Source organism: Bos grunniens, chromosome 19 (assembly GCF_055505025.1).
Source record: "Bos grunniens cultivar Pamir isolate PY7600 chromosome 19, Bosgru_T2T1.0, whole genome shotgun sequence".
Lineage (NCBI taxonomy): Eukaryota > Metazoa > Chordata > Mammalia > Artiodactyla > Bovidae > Bos > Bos grunniens.
In genome coordinates, this window is record NC_141183.1 from 35,058,446 (window position 1) to 35,073,042 (window position 14,597).

Genomic DNA, 14,597 nt, shown 5'->3' on the forward strand with positions numbered 1-14,597 from the left:
ACAAAGAGATTTGGTACCCAGCAGTCTAGCGCCCAATGCTACCTGCCCCAACACTCTGTGGCTCCCCTCTGTTACCTCCTCGGCTCCCAGGGTGGGCATGAATGCCAGGCTGGCTGGTGGCCACCTGGTCCTCAGGCCTTCCTGGTCTGCATCCAGGCCCATCACCTTCCTCCTAGGCTCCCTGCCCCCAGGAACAATGCTCTCCTGCCTCCTAGATTGGCTCTCTCACATCCAGGTGTTTCCTTTGCAGTCAGGGGCAGACACAACAAAGGAAACAGGCCTGCCCAGTCCTCGGGGACAGCTGGGAAATAAAGCCCTTGGGAATCTGGAAAGCCCAGTGGGGCCTCGTGGGATGAGGGTTGACGGGGTCCCCTCGGAACCCCAAGCTCTGCCTTTCCACCCCCGCTAATCACATGCTTTAAATCAAAGAACTGGGTGTGTTGCCTGGCAAGTCTGTGTCTATGGAGAGAAAAAATCCAAGCCCTGGAGATGGCATCTGCCAGATACCCTGGGGGCAGGAGGGAGCGTGGGTGGGAGGAGAGGGAAGTGGCTCCACGATGGGATGGTCCCCTCTCTGTGCTAGAACAGCAGGCAGAGGACAGGAGGGGGCAGAAGTATGTTCCTGGGAAGTTCCATGCCTTTCTTCCCAGGGGGTGGCATAGGTGGGCTGGGTGGTGGCTTTTCCTGGCTGAATAGTCTGGCCCAGGAGCCAGCAGTTGGGGTGGGAGGCCAGGGTAAGCAGGGCATCAGCTGTAAACTTCATGGTGAAACAGTGACCCAGAGCCTGGCCACCTCAGACCCTCTCAGTCCTGCTGTCTGCAGCCCTTCCTCTGGCCAAGAAGTCTTTCCTACAATCTCCTGCACAGAATGAATGAGCAACAGCTGCTGCCGATAGGGTCCCATCCACTTCTTGCTGTGTGTCATGGAGCCATCTCTGGTTCTGTGGCCTGTGTTACCCGCCGGGGCAGTGAATAGCTGTGCATTTGCACCCTCCCTGAGGACTGTTCCTTGCTAATGTTCTGTGTTTAAGGAGGACTGTCCTCTGAATCCCGATTCATTCAGCCACCCGTTAATTCTTTGTCTCTGGTCCCATCCCTCTGACAAGAGCTGTAAGGGTCTAAGATTTACCCTACTGATAACTAACAAGTTGAGGTGTCCCACGTGGCTCAATGGTAAAGAATACAATGCAGGAGAAACGGGTTCGATTCCTGGGTCAGGAAGATCCCCTGGAGAAGGAAATGGCAACCCACTCCAGTATTCTTGCCGGGGAAATACCATGGACAGAGAAGCTTGGTGGTCTACAATCCAAGGGGCTGTAAAGAGTTGGACACGACTTAGTGCCTAGACAACAACAACCACGATCAAGTTAGTCTCCACAGTTTTATGGTCGCTGGCAGAAAACACAAGACTCCAGAGTCGCACATCTTTATCACTCACAGTGAAACCAGCAGCATGTCCTGCCCTCAAATCCCCTGGGAGAGCAAAGAGGCGGCCCCAAGAGGTTGCTGTGCATCACCGCTGAGGAGCCTGGAGCTTAGGAAACCCCCAGTGTTCACTGGGGGCAGGGGAGGGAAGGGTGGGCTGCCAGCAAACCTGCCACCTCTGCCCTGGAAGGAAACATTGTCTCTATTCCACTGGTGGCAAAGAAATCTGTTCTTGGCCCTGGGGAGGGCAGGCTCTCTGTTCCAAGGTTGTCTGTGATACAGATCTTGAAGAAGTGATCTGGAACAAATGCTCACGAGGTGGGCACAAACCCATGGAGGATTGCCTGCCAGGGTTCTCCTACTGACTGCACCCCGGCTGCACTGTCCCCTGAAATGCCTCCAGCACCCCCTCCTCAGTGCTTGGCTGGCCATTCCCTTCGTTTGGAACATGTTTTCTGCAGACTTTGCCCGGATTGCTCCCTTCCTCCTGCAGGCTTCTACTCAGAGGTCACCTCCTTGGGGAGACCTTTTCATACTGCACCCCAGTCACTGGAACCTCATGATCACATTCTCAGCCATATTTCTTTAGCACCTTTCAGCTGTATAATTAATACACAACTTAATTATGGCATTTTTGTCTGCAACCCCCGCCCCCCCCACACACACACATAGGGCTTCTCTTGTAGATCAGTTGGTAAAGAATCTGCCTGCAGTGCAGGAAACCTGGGTTCGAATCCTCGGTCAGGCAGATCCCCTGGAGAAGGAGATGGCAGCCCACTCCAGTATTCTTGCCTGGAGAATCCCATAGACAAGCAGCCTGGTAGGTTCCCAATCCATGGAGTCGCAAGAGGCATGGGGACATGACTTAGTGACTAAACCACCTCCCCCCCACCAACAAACCCACAGGTAGTACAAGTTTTATGCGAGCAGGTGTTTGTCTACTTTTAACTTACTACCACATCTCCAGGACCTGGAGTAGCATCGGACACTTAGGAGAGGCTCAAAAAATACTCATCGTGTGAATGAATGAATCCATCCACTTATCTGATCTTCAGAGAAAAACCTGGTTCTCCTCACTTGAATCTGTAGGACAGATAAGGCTCTGTCATATAGAGCAAGTGAGACGAGGAGCGAGTAGCTCAGGCTGGGAGTTGGGGTGGAGGTGAGAGGCCACGGCGGGGTGAGAGGCCACGGTGCTGTGACCTTGGGGATGCTCCCAGGTTGTTGGAATTTACCCCCTAGCCACTTCCCATGCTCTTGGTACCCGCTGCTGGGAATCTTCCGGATTGGTGGCCAAGGCTGGTGTGTTTCTATCCTACGGTGTCATATTCTTGCTGTGATTGGGAGAACGGGGAGAGGGCAGGGGCTTGCGAGCTGAGCTCGGATGTGCCATTTGCATGGTCAGCGATGCATGAAAAGAGCCACAGTCCAAGATGGAGCCCGAGGCCAGTCCCTCCCACAGAGGGTGACCACTCCATCCAGGTCCCCCTTCCAACCAGAAGGCTGTCTCTTTACCAGGATTCTGAGCATCAGCCTCATCTCTGTGACCTGTGCCGTCTGTCATGCCAACCGTGCCAAATAGACTGGCTTCCACTCTCTAACCTAAGAATGGTTTGGAGACGGGGACCCTGTGTTGTCTTCACATGAGTGCCTGACAGTCACCATATAGTGAGTCAGGGGCTACGGAGGAGTAGGGAGGTGTACCATAAACGTTTATCGAATGACTCACATGGCACCTCGGGGCAACTCCAACGCCCAGCTCACATCAGGCACGTCTGTAATGAACTCTTCTCTCTTAGAACTGGAGCCTGGGTGGAAGTGGACAGTCCCCAGCTTACAATGGTTGGACTTAAGGTTTTTCGACCTTACAGTGGTGGGAAGGCAAGGTGCACTGAGTCGAAACCATGCTTCAATTTTTGATCTTTTCCTGAGCTAGCGTATGGGGTATGATCCTGTCTCGTGCTGCTGGCAGGGCAGTTCCTAGCCAGCCACATGATCACAGGGCTCAACAACTAGTACACTCACAACCAGTCCGCATCCAGACAAGCATTCTGTTTCTCACTTTCATTACAGTGTTCAGTCCGTTACACGAGATCGTCAGCACTTCACTAGCAGATAGGCTTTGTGTTAGGTGGTTTTGCCCAACTGTAGGCTCATGGAACAGTTCTGCGCATGTTTAAGGTGGGCGGGGCCAAGCTGTGATGTCCTGTACGGGTAGAAGTGTTCAGTGCATTTCAACATAAGATATTTTCAACCTACGATGGGTTTGTGTGTGTTAGTTGCTCAGTCGTGTCTGACCCTTTGCGACCCCATGGACTGAAGCTACCCAGGCTCCTCTGTCTATGGGATTTTTCAGGCAAGAATACTGGAGTGGGGTGCCTTTCCCTTCTCCAGGGGATTGTCCTGGCCTAGGAATCGAACCTGGGTCTCCCACATGGCGGGCAGAGTCTTTAGCATCTGCGCCACCAGGGAAGCTCCAACAATGAGCTTATCGGGATGTAACCCTATTGCACGGCAACTAGAGGGTAGGCTCTGCTTGTTGTAACTAGAAAAAGCCGGTGCACAGCAACAAAGACCCATTGCAGCCAAAAAATAAACAGACATGTAGATGCATAATTTTAAAAGATGAGGCATGGAGAAAGGTGACGGGGATAAGAAAAAGGTGAGGTAATCATTCTTCACTAATACAGCTGAGCTATAGTCTCCTTCGTGGGATGCATGCTCAGAAATGATGAAATTAGCACAGACCACTTATTATTTATTAATGACTCACTGATAACTGCCCTCGGTCTCTGTGAAATGAATGTGTTCTCATGCTTGTTGCGCGATCAGTGTGCCAGTTGTGGACTGAGAATGTGACGAGTAGGGTCACACCGCAGTCAGTAAGAAGTCACGGACAAGTAGACCCTCAGCTCCTAAGGGTAAGAAACCGTGTCTCATTTATTTATCTCTAAACACTAGGGCCTGGCACAATTTCCGCCATGTGGATAGTGTTCCATAGGTGCACTTTGGTTTACTCAGCGATCTCAGCCCCTAGAATTACTGCCAGGAGCTAGGGAGGAACATCCTTTGGCCTCGGAGCAGCCAAAATAGATGTTCTAAGCCCACTGCTGAAATAGCATTCACACCAGAGAAAAGAAGCCTTTCAGTGTGGGATGGAGACTTCCATTAGCTGCCAACAGCCCCTGAAATCTTCACCGTGTTACAGCCTAGTGCATGCAATCAGCTCCCATGACATTCATCCAGAACACCTCAGAGGCATGTTCAGGTGCCTAAAAGGGCAAGCTTATTTCCTGAGAAGTTCACATCACCCTGAACTGAAGCAAATGCAATGTTGATTCGTTCCAAGAAATGACCTGGGTTCTGCATATTTCCTGTCTGATGCAGACTTGACCCCAAGGGCTCTGCCCGACACGGGTGTGGTCAGCAGCCCAAAGAACAGGAAACAGATTACACAGGTCCCCTCAGAGGAACAAGGGGGTGGCACAGAGAATCCCCAGGTCCCACACAAATATATATGGACACCAGATAAATGTTTGATGAGTAAGCGAGTGAATGAAGAATGAATAAGCAGGCTTTCTGACAGTGACTGTTGAAGCTTCTTAGAATTTTACTTTAAAGAAAAAAAATCAGCCCAGGGCTTCTGTAGTGGTACAGTGGATAAGAATCCACCTGCCAGTGCAGGGGACACAGGTTCGATCCCTGGTCCGGGAAGATTCCACGCGCCACAGGGCAGCTAAGCCCGTGAACCACAACTACTGAGCCCATGTGCTGCAGCTACTGAAGCCCACAAGCCCTAGAGCTCATGCTACACAAGAGAGGCCGCCTCAGTGAGAAGCCCGAGCACCACAACCAAGAGTGGTCACTGCTTGCCACAACTAGAGAAAGCCTGAGCGTCAGCAAAGACGCACATAACCAAATAAATACATAAATGTTAAAAATCAACCCAGATCATCCACAGCTTTACAAGTAGAGCTGATTTACAATGTCGTGTAAGTTTCAGGTGTACAGCATAGCAATTCAGTTTATGTGTGTGTGTGTGTGTATATATATATATATATGAATAAATATATAGGGCTTCCCTGGTGGCTCAGATGGTCAAGAATCCGCCTGCCATGTAGGAGAACTGGACTCAATCCCTGGGTCCCGAAAAGATCCCCTGGGGAAGGGAATGGCTACCCACTCTAGTATTCTTGCCTAGAGAATCCAATGGACAGAGGAGTCTGGTGGGCTACAGTCCATGGGGTCGCAAAGAGTCAGACATGACTAAGTGACTAACACTTTCACTTTCAAGAATAAATATATGCATGTATTTATTTATTCTTTTTCAGATCCTTTTCCCTTATATGTTATTATATGGTTATAATAATATATTATAGTACATATACATTACACTGCATATATATAGTATAATGATAAAATATAATATTGAATTCAGTTCCCTGTGCTATACAGCAGGTCTTTGTCGGTTAGCTTTTTTTCAAGTTTGTTTTTATTTATTTATTTTTGTTGTGCTGGGGCTTCATTGCTGATGAGGGTTTTCTCGAGCTGTGGCTACTCTTCACTGTGGTGTATGGACTTCTCATTGCAGTTGCTTCTCTTGTTGTAGCACACGGGTTTAGTTGCCCCATGGCATGTGGATTCTTCCCAGACCAGGAATCAAACCCATGTCCCCTGCATTGGCAGGCAGATTCCCAACCACTAGACCACCAGGGAAGTCCCCCAATTTCCATTCTTTCCAGCTGAATATGACAGAACAAATTTTTCATGTCCTCCCCAATAGTTGATATTACTCATTTCTCTAATCTCTGCCAATGGTTTGTCACAGTTTTGCATTCATTTTGATGATTATCATTCAATTCAGTTCAGTCGCTAAGTCACGTCCGACTCTTTGCGACCCCATGGACTGCAGCACCCCAGGCTTCCCTTCACCAACTCCCAGAGCTTACTCAAACTCATGTCCATAGAGTCGATGATGCCATCAAACCGTCTCATCCTCTGTTGTCCCCTTCTCCTCCTGCTTTCAATCTTTCCCAGAATCAGGGTCTTTTCTAAGGAGTCAATTCTTCGCATCAGGTGGCCAAAGTATTGGAGTTTCAGCTTCAGCGTCAGTCCTTCCAATGAATATTCAGGATTGACTTCCTTTAGGATGGACTGGTTAGATCTCCTTGCAGTCCAAGGGACTCAAGAGTCTTCTCCAACACCACAGTTCAAAAGCATCAATTCTTCAGTGCTCAGCTTTCTTTATAGTCCAACTCTCACATCCATGATTATCATTAGACTAAAATTATTCAAGGAGATCCAACCAGTCCATTCTGAAGGAGATCAGCCCTGGGATTTCTTTGGAAGGAATGATGCTAAAGCTGAAACTCCAGTACTTTGGCCATCTCATGCGAAGAGTTGACTCATTGGAAAAGACTCTGATGCTGGGAGGGATTGGGGGCAGGAGGAGAAGGGGACGACAGAGGATTAGTGGCTGGATGGCATCACTGACTCGATGGACGTGAGTCTGAGTGAACTCCAGGAGTTGGTGATGTACAGGGAGGCCTGGCATGCTGCGATCCATGGGGTCACAAAGAGCTGGACACGACTGAGCAATTGAACTGAACTGAACTAACTCAACTGAAAATTATTCATAATACATTATAATTTCAATACTTTGAATTCAACTCTTTGATATTTATTTTATAATTTTACATCTGTATTTATAAGTGGGCCAGATATATTTTTTCTGTTGTGGTAAAATTATACATATCATGAAATTCACCCATTTTAACTACCTTAAAGTGTACAATTCCATGGCATTAAGTACATTTACAATATTGTACAATCATGACTACTATCCATTTTCAGAAGCTTTTCATCATCCCAAATAGAAACTCTGTGCCCATTAAACAGTAACTCCCCATTCCTGCCTCCCCTCAGCCCCCAGTCACCTCCATTATATTTTGTCTTTGTGAATTTGCCTATTTAGATGCGTCATGTAAGTGGAATCATATAATATTTGTCCTTGTGTGTCTGACTTATTTCATTTAGCATGATGTTCCATGCTACATTGCAGCATGTATCAGAATTTCATTCTTTTTTAAGGCTGCATAGTTTTCTGCATACACCACCTCTTGTGTGAACACTTGGGAGTCTTTCCACCTTTTGGCAATGTTTAAATAATGGTGCTATGAACATTGGTGTACAAATATCTGTTAGTCCCTATTTGCAATTCTTTTGGGTGTTTACCTAGGAGTGGAATTCCTGGTAAACCATACAGTGAATCTCTGTTTAACTTTCTGAGGAATCGCCTTACTGTTTTCCATGGCAGGTGCTCAGTTTTACATTCCAGCCAGCCATGAACCCAAGTTCTCATTTCTCCACACCCTTGCCAACACTTGTTATTTTCTGTTGTATTTATTTTTTAAAATAGCTATCCCAGTGGATGCAAAGTGTTTCCTCTATTTTTGTAAACTATCCTCATTAGATTTTCATATCAAAGGGAGGCTGCCTTCTTCAGAGAATCTCTTCTTCTTTCTCTATGCTTTGGAACAGTTTTTTGCTTTGCTCTGCATATTTGAGATGACTTATCAGAGGAGCCATCTGAGCCAGATATCACTTTTTAAGAGCTAGTTCTTTGAGGGCTTTCTCTGTTTCCTCACTGGTTACCAATATAAGCAGTTTCTCCGAGTCTTCTAGAACCTTTTGATTTATTTTTATTTTCCAAGAAAACTGTGTGATATCGAGGATTCAGGGCTTTCTTTGTATAATCAATGTCTTATGTGATGTTCATCATTCCTAATACTGTCTCTTTTTTCTCTCTTGATTAGCTGTCCCTATCCTTTCAGAGTTCCTCTGCTTCTCACTTGGGGAGTATATTGCTCTGGGAAGCTAACTCTGGGAGTCCCTCACTCTGGGGTCCCAGTGGGGCAGCTTGTGGTCATGATGGAGGGCTTGAGCTCTCGAGCCAGATGGTCGGAGTTCAAGTGCTCATTCTTTGACTTACTATCTGACCTTAATCGATATTTAACCTCTGTGCTTCAATTCCCCCATTTGTAGAATGGGGAGAAAAGAGTACCCACCTGACTCATTGGAAAAGACCCTGATGCTGGGAAAGATTGAGGGCAGGAGAAGGGGGTGACAGAGGATGAGGATGGTTGGATGGCATCACCGACTTGATGGACACGAGTTTGAGCAAACTGTAGGAGATAGTGAAGGACAGGGAAGCCTTGGGTGCCATGGTCCATGGGGTCGCAAAGAGCTGGACACGACTTGGTAACTGAACAGCAACAGCATCAGGTTAATATTAAAGAATGGATAGTTTGAACTCCCCTGGAGGTTTAGTGGTTAAGACTCTGCACTTCCACTGCCAGGGTGGGTGGGTGGGGCCTGGGTTCGATCCCTGGTCAGGGAACTAAGGTCTCACAGGCCAAACAGTGTGACCAAAAACAAACAAAACACTGAGAGTGAAGAGTTGACAGTTTTTAAATTTTTAGAAGAGTACCTGGCACGTAGCAAGCATCATAGAAGCACTTCTTAAATAAATCTAGACGCCCCTTCCATGTGGGAGAAGCCTTGGTCCCCTGGTCTCCTTTCCATTCCACACACAGACTTTCTGCACTTTCTCACCACTTACACTGTCTCTTATTTTGCAGAACCACCTCTTTGCAGAAAAACAACCAATTTACTTTCCATTCTGCTGCCTGAGACAACCACATCCTCCTCTTACACACACCCCAGGCTCCCATGGAGAGCTCAGGTCAGTATGGCAGGGGGGAGAGGGGTCTGCAGGGTGGAGGAGGCCCCTTTTGAAGGTGAGAAAGCCCCAAGGGCTGGCAAGGCCACCTCCACCCAGCCCGGCTGGGAGATCCCCACTCAGCTGCCCAAATGTGACAACATAGTTGAGAGATGGACATCCATGCACTTGTATGAGTCCCAGCTGCTGGCAGATCACTCAGCTGGACACTGGGAGTAATGACAGTAAAAGCCAATATGTATTGCCAAATACTTGCATTTATTTAACAAAAATCTCCATGGCACTTACAATATATCAAGTAGTGGAAACAGCACCCAACAAATATTAACTTGTTGAGAGACAGACAGCATTATTGCCTTCATTTTACAGAAGAGGAAAGTGAGAGAGGACACACAGATAGTATGTGGTCCAATCAGGATTTGAGACGGTGGCATCACTGACTCAATGAACATGAGTTTGAGAAAATTCTGGGAGACAGTAAAGGACAGGGAAGCCTTGTGTGCTGCAGTGCATGGAGTTGCAAAGAGTCGGACATGACTTAGCAACTGAACAACAGCAATCAGGATTTGAACCCAGCAATCTAGCTCCAGCGTCCAGACTGTGAATGACTTCACTGTGGGCTGCCTCATGCAAACATCAGAAGGATTCTGTGAAGTAGGGATTTCAGTACAATTGTCCTCATTTTACTGAAAGAGAAACAGGCTCAGAGAGGTTAGGTAATTTGCTGGAACCTACATAGCTGGTTGGTGGCAGAGCTAGGATTGGAACCTACGCCTGGCTAATTCCAAGACCCAGACTCTTCTCCATGCCCCTGGGATAACAAGCAGAGATGACATCAACTAAGATGTACATCAACTAATGTTCGTCCAGCAAGTGAGAAACCACTCCTCCCGCCACCAGGCATAGACTCTACTGTCATTGAAGATCCCTGTCTCGGGGAATGGTAGGGGACACACTGAGGCAGGCACAGCTACCAGCTTGTTGTCATTTCCAAGACAAGTAACCTTTCCACACCCTGCTTACCCTCGGAGAGCTTTACCCAATCAGAAGACGCTTCAAACCATGACTCCCCCAATGAGAAGAGCTTCAACCAGTGAATCACCCAATGAGAAGAAGCTTCAATCAGTGAATCCCCCAATGAGAAGAAGCCTCACCAGTGAATCTTGGTGTCTCAGTATTCCTGGTTGTCTTTAACCAGCTGGGGTTTGGGCTGGGAGGATAGGGGTAGCGGAGCACTGTGAAAGTCTCCTAAATATTTCAAAATATTTCAACTTACTTTGCACTCACTTGAATTACAGTTAAGACCCACCATGCTGTGTTTTAAGAAGAGAGGTGTACTGATAAACTTTCTTTGGATACAAGCAATAGAAACCCATATGATTCATTTAATTTTCAAAAATATAGCGGAGCATGGAAGGAACAACTGAAGCACCAGGCAGCAGTAAAGACAAGGAACAGAGTGGATCTGCCACCGGGATAGGAAAAGGGAGGTTTTCTTCACTCCAGTCCATCATCCACACAAGGGTCACCCAGAGGGCGAGGAGAGCCTGTTGGCCAGCTTGGTTCTGTGCCACTCCAAGGCCAGTCTCACTGAGATTACAGTGAGTAAAGAAGGCCCCTGGGCAGGCAGGACCACCAGCATCCACTCTCAAAGATGTGACAGATGGCCCCCACCCTCCCAAAGTTCAGTGGGTGAGAGAAACATCCCCAAATTAGGATGCTTGTCTGGGAGCGCGGAAGAGTTTTCTCATCCCGACTAGGACTGCAGTTGTCCTGGCTGACTTCCCAAATTACAGTTGTTTTTTTATATTGCTCCACCTTTTTACAGTCCTCAGAGTCCTCTCATCCTAGGGTCAAGAAGAGGGGCTCCAGAAAAGGAAGATGTTTATTTTGAGGGCAAAAGAGCAGTGTTTCAAGGGCACCAAAGGTGTTGCTGTTTTGTCATTCCTGAGAACAGGGGCAAGATTGCAAACCTTTTTAGAACCATCTGAGCCTTTATTCCACATGCAGGGAAGGCGGAGGTCAGGCACAGGATGGAAGAGGAGCATTAACTGTTACTCCAGTCAGTGGCACATCTGGATGCTAAGCACATAAATGTCAGTGAACAACTGAGGGGCTTCCCTGTGGTCCAGTGGTTAAGACTCCGAGCTTCCCCTGCAGGGGGGGCAGCTTTGACCCCTGACCATCCTGACCCTGGGAGCTTCATTCTGTGTTGCACCATGTGGGATCCTTCCTTGTGGCCTGCAAGCTCTGGATCTTGTGTGCTTGGTTGTCCCACAGCATGTGGGTTCTTAGTTCCCTGACCAGGGATCGAACCCAGCTCCCTTGCATTGCAAGGCAGATTCTTAATCACTGAACCACCAGGGAAGTCGGGACCTTCATTCTGAATTCAGGGATGATTGTCCTCTGTGAACTCTGAGCATCTTGTCATTTCATTCCTTCCCTTACAGATCAGTTATCAGATCTCCAGACTAAGACAGCGATTCTCATTAGAATTAGGTTAATTCTGTAATCCTGTACATTACAGTCTCCTGGGGAGCTATTTTTAAAAATTGATTATTAGTCCCCACCCTCAGATATCTGATTTTTTTGGTTTGGGGTGGACTGTGCATTGGCAATTTTGAAAGCTCTCCAGGTACTTCTAATGTGCAGCCGAGGTTGGGAACTAGGTGAAAAGACAACATCCAAGAGTAGGTTGGGGAGAGATTTGATTGTCTTAGGATTACAGGGCAACAGAGAGCTGGCACTGCCAAGTCCTAGGTCAGCTTTGAATGGCCGGAAATTGAGGAGCAGACCCCAGACTAGGGGGTCCCGCTGCGGTCAGGACCCTGTCAGCTTTTCTTCTCCTTTCCTTCCTCCCTATTGTCTCTTTAGCTGTGATAACATCTACGCTGGTTGGAGAGCTGGGAACCGGTGTGTATGCATGTGTGTGGTTCGTCTCTCCACCTTCTTTTCTTTTTTCTTTTTTTAATTTTTTGGCCATGCTGCATGGTACTCGGGATCTTAGTTCCCCAACCAAGGGTCAAACCCAAGAGTCGACCAAGGGCCAAGCCCCCTGCAGTAGAAGCATGGATTCTTAACCACTGGACCACCAGGGAGATCCTATGGGAAATTTTTTTCAGGCAACTTCATCAGGGGGGTTTATTTGTGCATTCAAGCCCCAGGCACACATAGGTAGACACATGCCCACGGTTTCACCCGGGTACACCCTCTTCTTTTCCCCAGTGAAGAGGTGAATGGTCGCACATAAGATGACAGCTTTAAAGGAAGAGCAATTGGCAAAGAGAAAGCTCTGCTCCAGCAGCTCTGTGACTTTGCAAAAATCACCTCTCCCCTCTGAGCCTCATTTCCTCATCTGTGAAATGGGAAAAGAGTCAGCTCCAGGGCCCATCTGGGTCTGACCTTCTGTGGTTGGAGAGGTGACAGAGGCAAGGGTCAGGTCTGTCCCTCTAGATTGCGCAAAACAGGGAGAACAGTATTTATTCTGCCGAACTCACAGGGCTCTGCCCAGAACCCAATGAACCCAACACACCAGAGAACATTTTGTATGTCCCCGAGTCAGAGAACAGTAGCTGCTATAATAAATGACCTCAGTGTCCGTGGATCAACACAAGAAATGCTTATTTCTTACCCAGGTGGCTCCTCAATACGGGCTACAGTCTTTCAGGGACTGAGATTTCTTTCCTCTTAGGGACCATCATCATTTCTTCCAAGCTCATGGAGGACAGGACAGAGGGTTTTATGGCCACACCTGAAAATGCTACATACCACTTCCACCGCATGCCATTGGCCAGAACTCAGTCACATGACCCCCATTGAGCCACCACAAGGGAGTCTGGGAAATGTAGTCTTCTCATCTAGCCATGACAAAAATCAAATTGGTTTAACATGTACCATTGTCTTGCTACACCTACACAAGACTTTCTATGTGTCTACCTTTCAAGTGCTATTTAAATGTTAGGTATGAATAGTAATCTGGATACCTGATAGTTATATCCTACTCCTGAGTGGAGGGGAGGATAAGGAATGTTGTTTATTTAGTGGCTGTCCCGGATCAAGAATGATGTCAGAGGGAGTCCCATGGTGGTCTAGTGGTTAAGACTCTGTGCTTCCAATGCAGAGATTCAGGGGAGATGGGTTCAATCCCTGATTAGGGGACTAAGATCCCATATACTGTGTGGTAGGGCCAAAAACCGAGAAGGCAATGGTACCCGACTCCAGTACTCTTGCCTGGAAAGTCCCATGGATGGAGGAGCCTGGTAGGCTGCAGTCCATGGGGTCGCTAGAGTCGGACACGACTTCATTTTCACTTTCACTTTTCACTTTCATGCATTGGAGAAGGAAATGGCAACCCACTCCAGTGTTCTTGCCTGGAGAATCCCAGGGATGGCGGAGCCTGGTGGGCTGCCATCTATGGGGTCGCACAGAGTCAGATACGACTGAAGCGACTTAGCAGCAGCAGGGCCAAAAAAAGATAAAGAAGAATGATGACCCTGAGATATTTGAGGCATGAGAAATACTTTTGTGGGCTTAATCAACTGCAGTCCAGCTTCCAGCTCTAGTTTTCCGAGGTCAGGACAGATTCCTGTGTCATTCACTCGGGGCACCACCCCCAGCTCTTTGGTATCCTGTGAGAAGCCCAGAGGTCACAAAGTCTGGATGATGGAAACATCTGAATGTCTTCAGTCCACGGTGGCTGCAGCCCCCAGAACAGTCTGGTCAGGCTTGTGTGGTCCATCAGGAGACAAGGGGCTCCTCTGGGGACATTCCTGCACCCTGGCCAAGGTGGCCCAGGAGACCACACCAGTGGCACTCAGGTGCACAGAGTTTAGCGCTTAGCTCCCCCCATCTGAGATCTCTGCCACCACCCATCAGCTTTGTCCCAGCCAGCCCTGGTTTTCCTCCTTCCTGGGGTCCCCACAACCCTTGTGCCCTCACAGTCTTGGAGAATCTGACCTCCTACCCTCAAATTGCCACTTTCTCTCTCTTTTTTTTTTTAAATTGGAGAATAATTGCTTTATAGTGTTGAGTTAGTTTCTTCTGTACAGCATGAATCAGATGTAAGTATACATGACATCCCCCTTGCTTTTAAGTCTCCCCTCCACCGCCCCCCATCCCACCCTTCTAGGTCATCACAGAATACCAAGTTGAGCTCCCTGTGTTATACAGTAGATTCTCACTGGCTATCTGTTTTTAAACACGGTAGTGTATAATTCAAAAAGATACAGGTACCCCAGTGTTCATGGCAGCACTATTTACAATAGCCAGCACAGGGACGCAACCTAGATATCCATCAACAGATTAATGGATACAGCAGTTGTGGCACATATATACAGTAGAATATTGCTCAGCCATTTTTTAATGAAATGAAATGAAATTGGGTTATCTGTAGTGATGTGGATGAACCTAGTAGAGTCTGTCATATGGAGTGA

General features: G+C 47.8%; 1 protein-coding gene across 9 annotated transcripts in view; it reads left to right on the top strand.

Annotated features, from left to right (window-relative positions):
* Positions 1–14,597, top strand: part of PIK3R6 (phosphoinositide-3-kinase regulatory subunit 6) — a 50,493-nt gene that overhangs the window by 3,531 nt on the left and 32,365 nt on the right. For all 9 annotated transcript variants that reach the window (XM_086355537.1, XM_086355545.1, XM_086355539.1 and 6 more), the window contains exon 2: positions 9,065–9,168. In XM_086355537.1, the coding sequence (XP_086211663.1) occupies positions 9,156–9,168 (13 nt within the window). In that variant the 5' untranslated portion in view covers positions 9,065–9,155. The remainder of the gene's footprint in view (positions 1–9,064; positions 9,169–14,597) is intronic.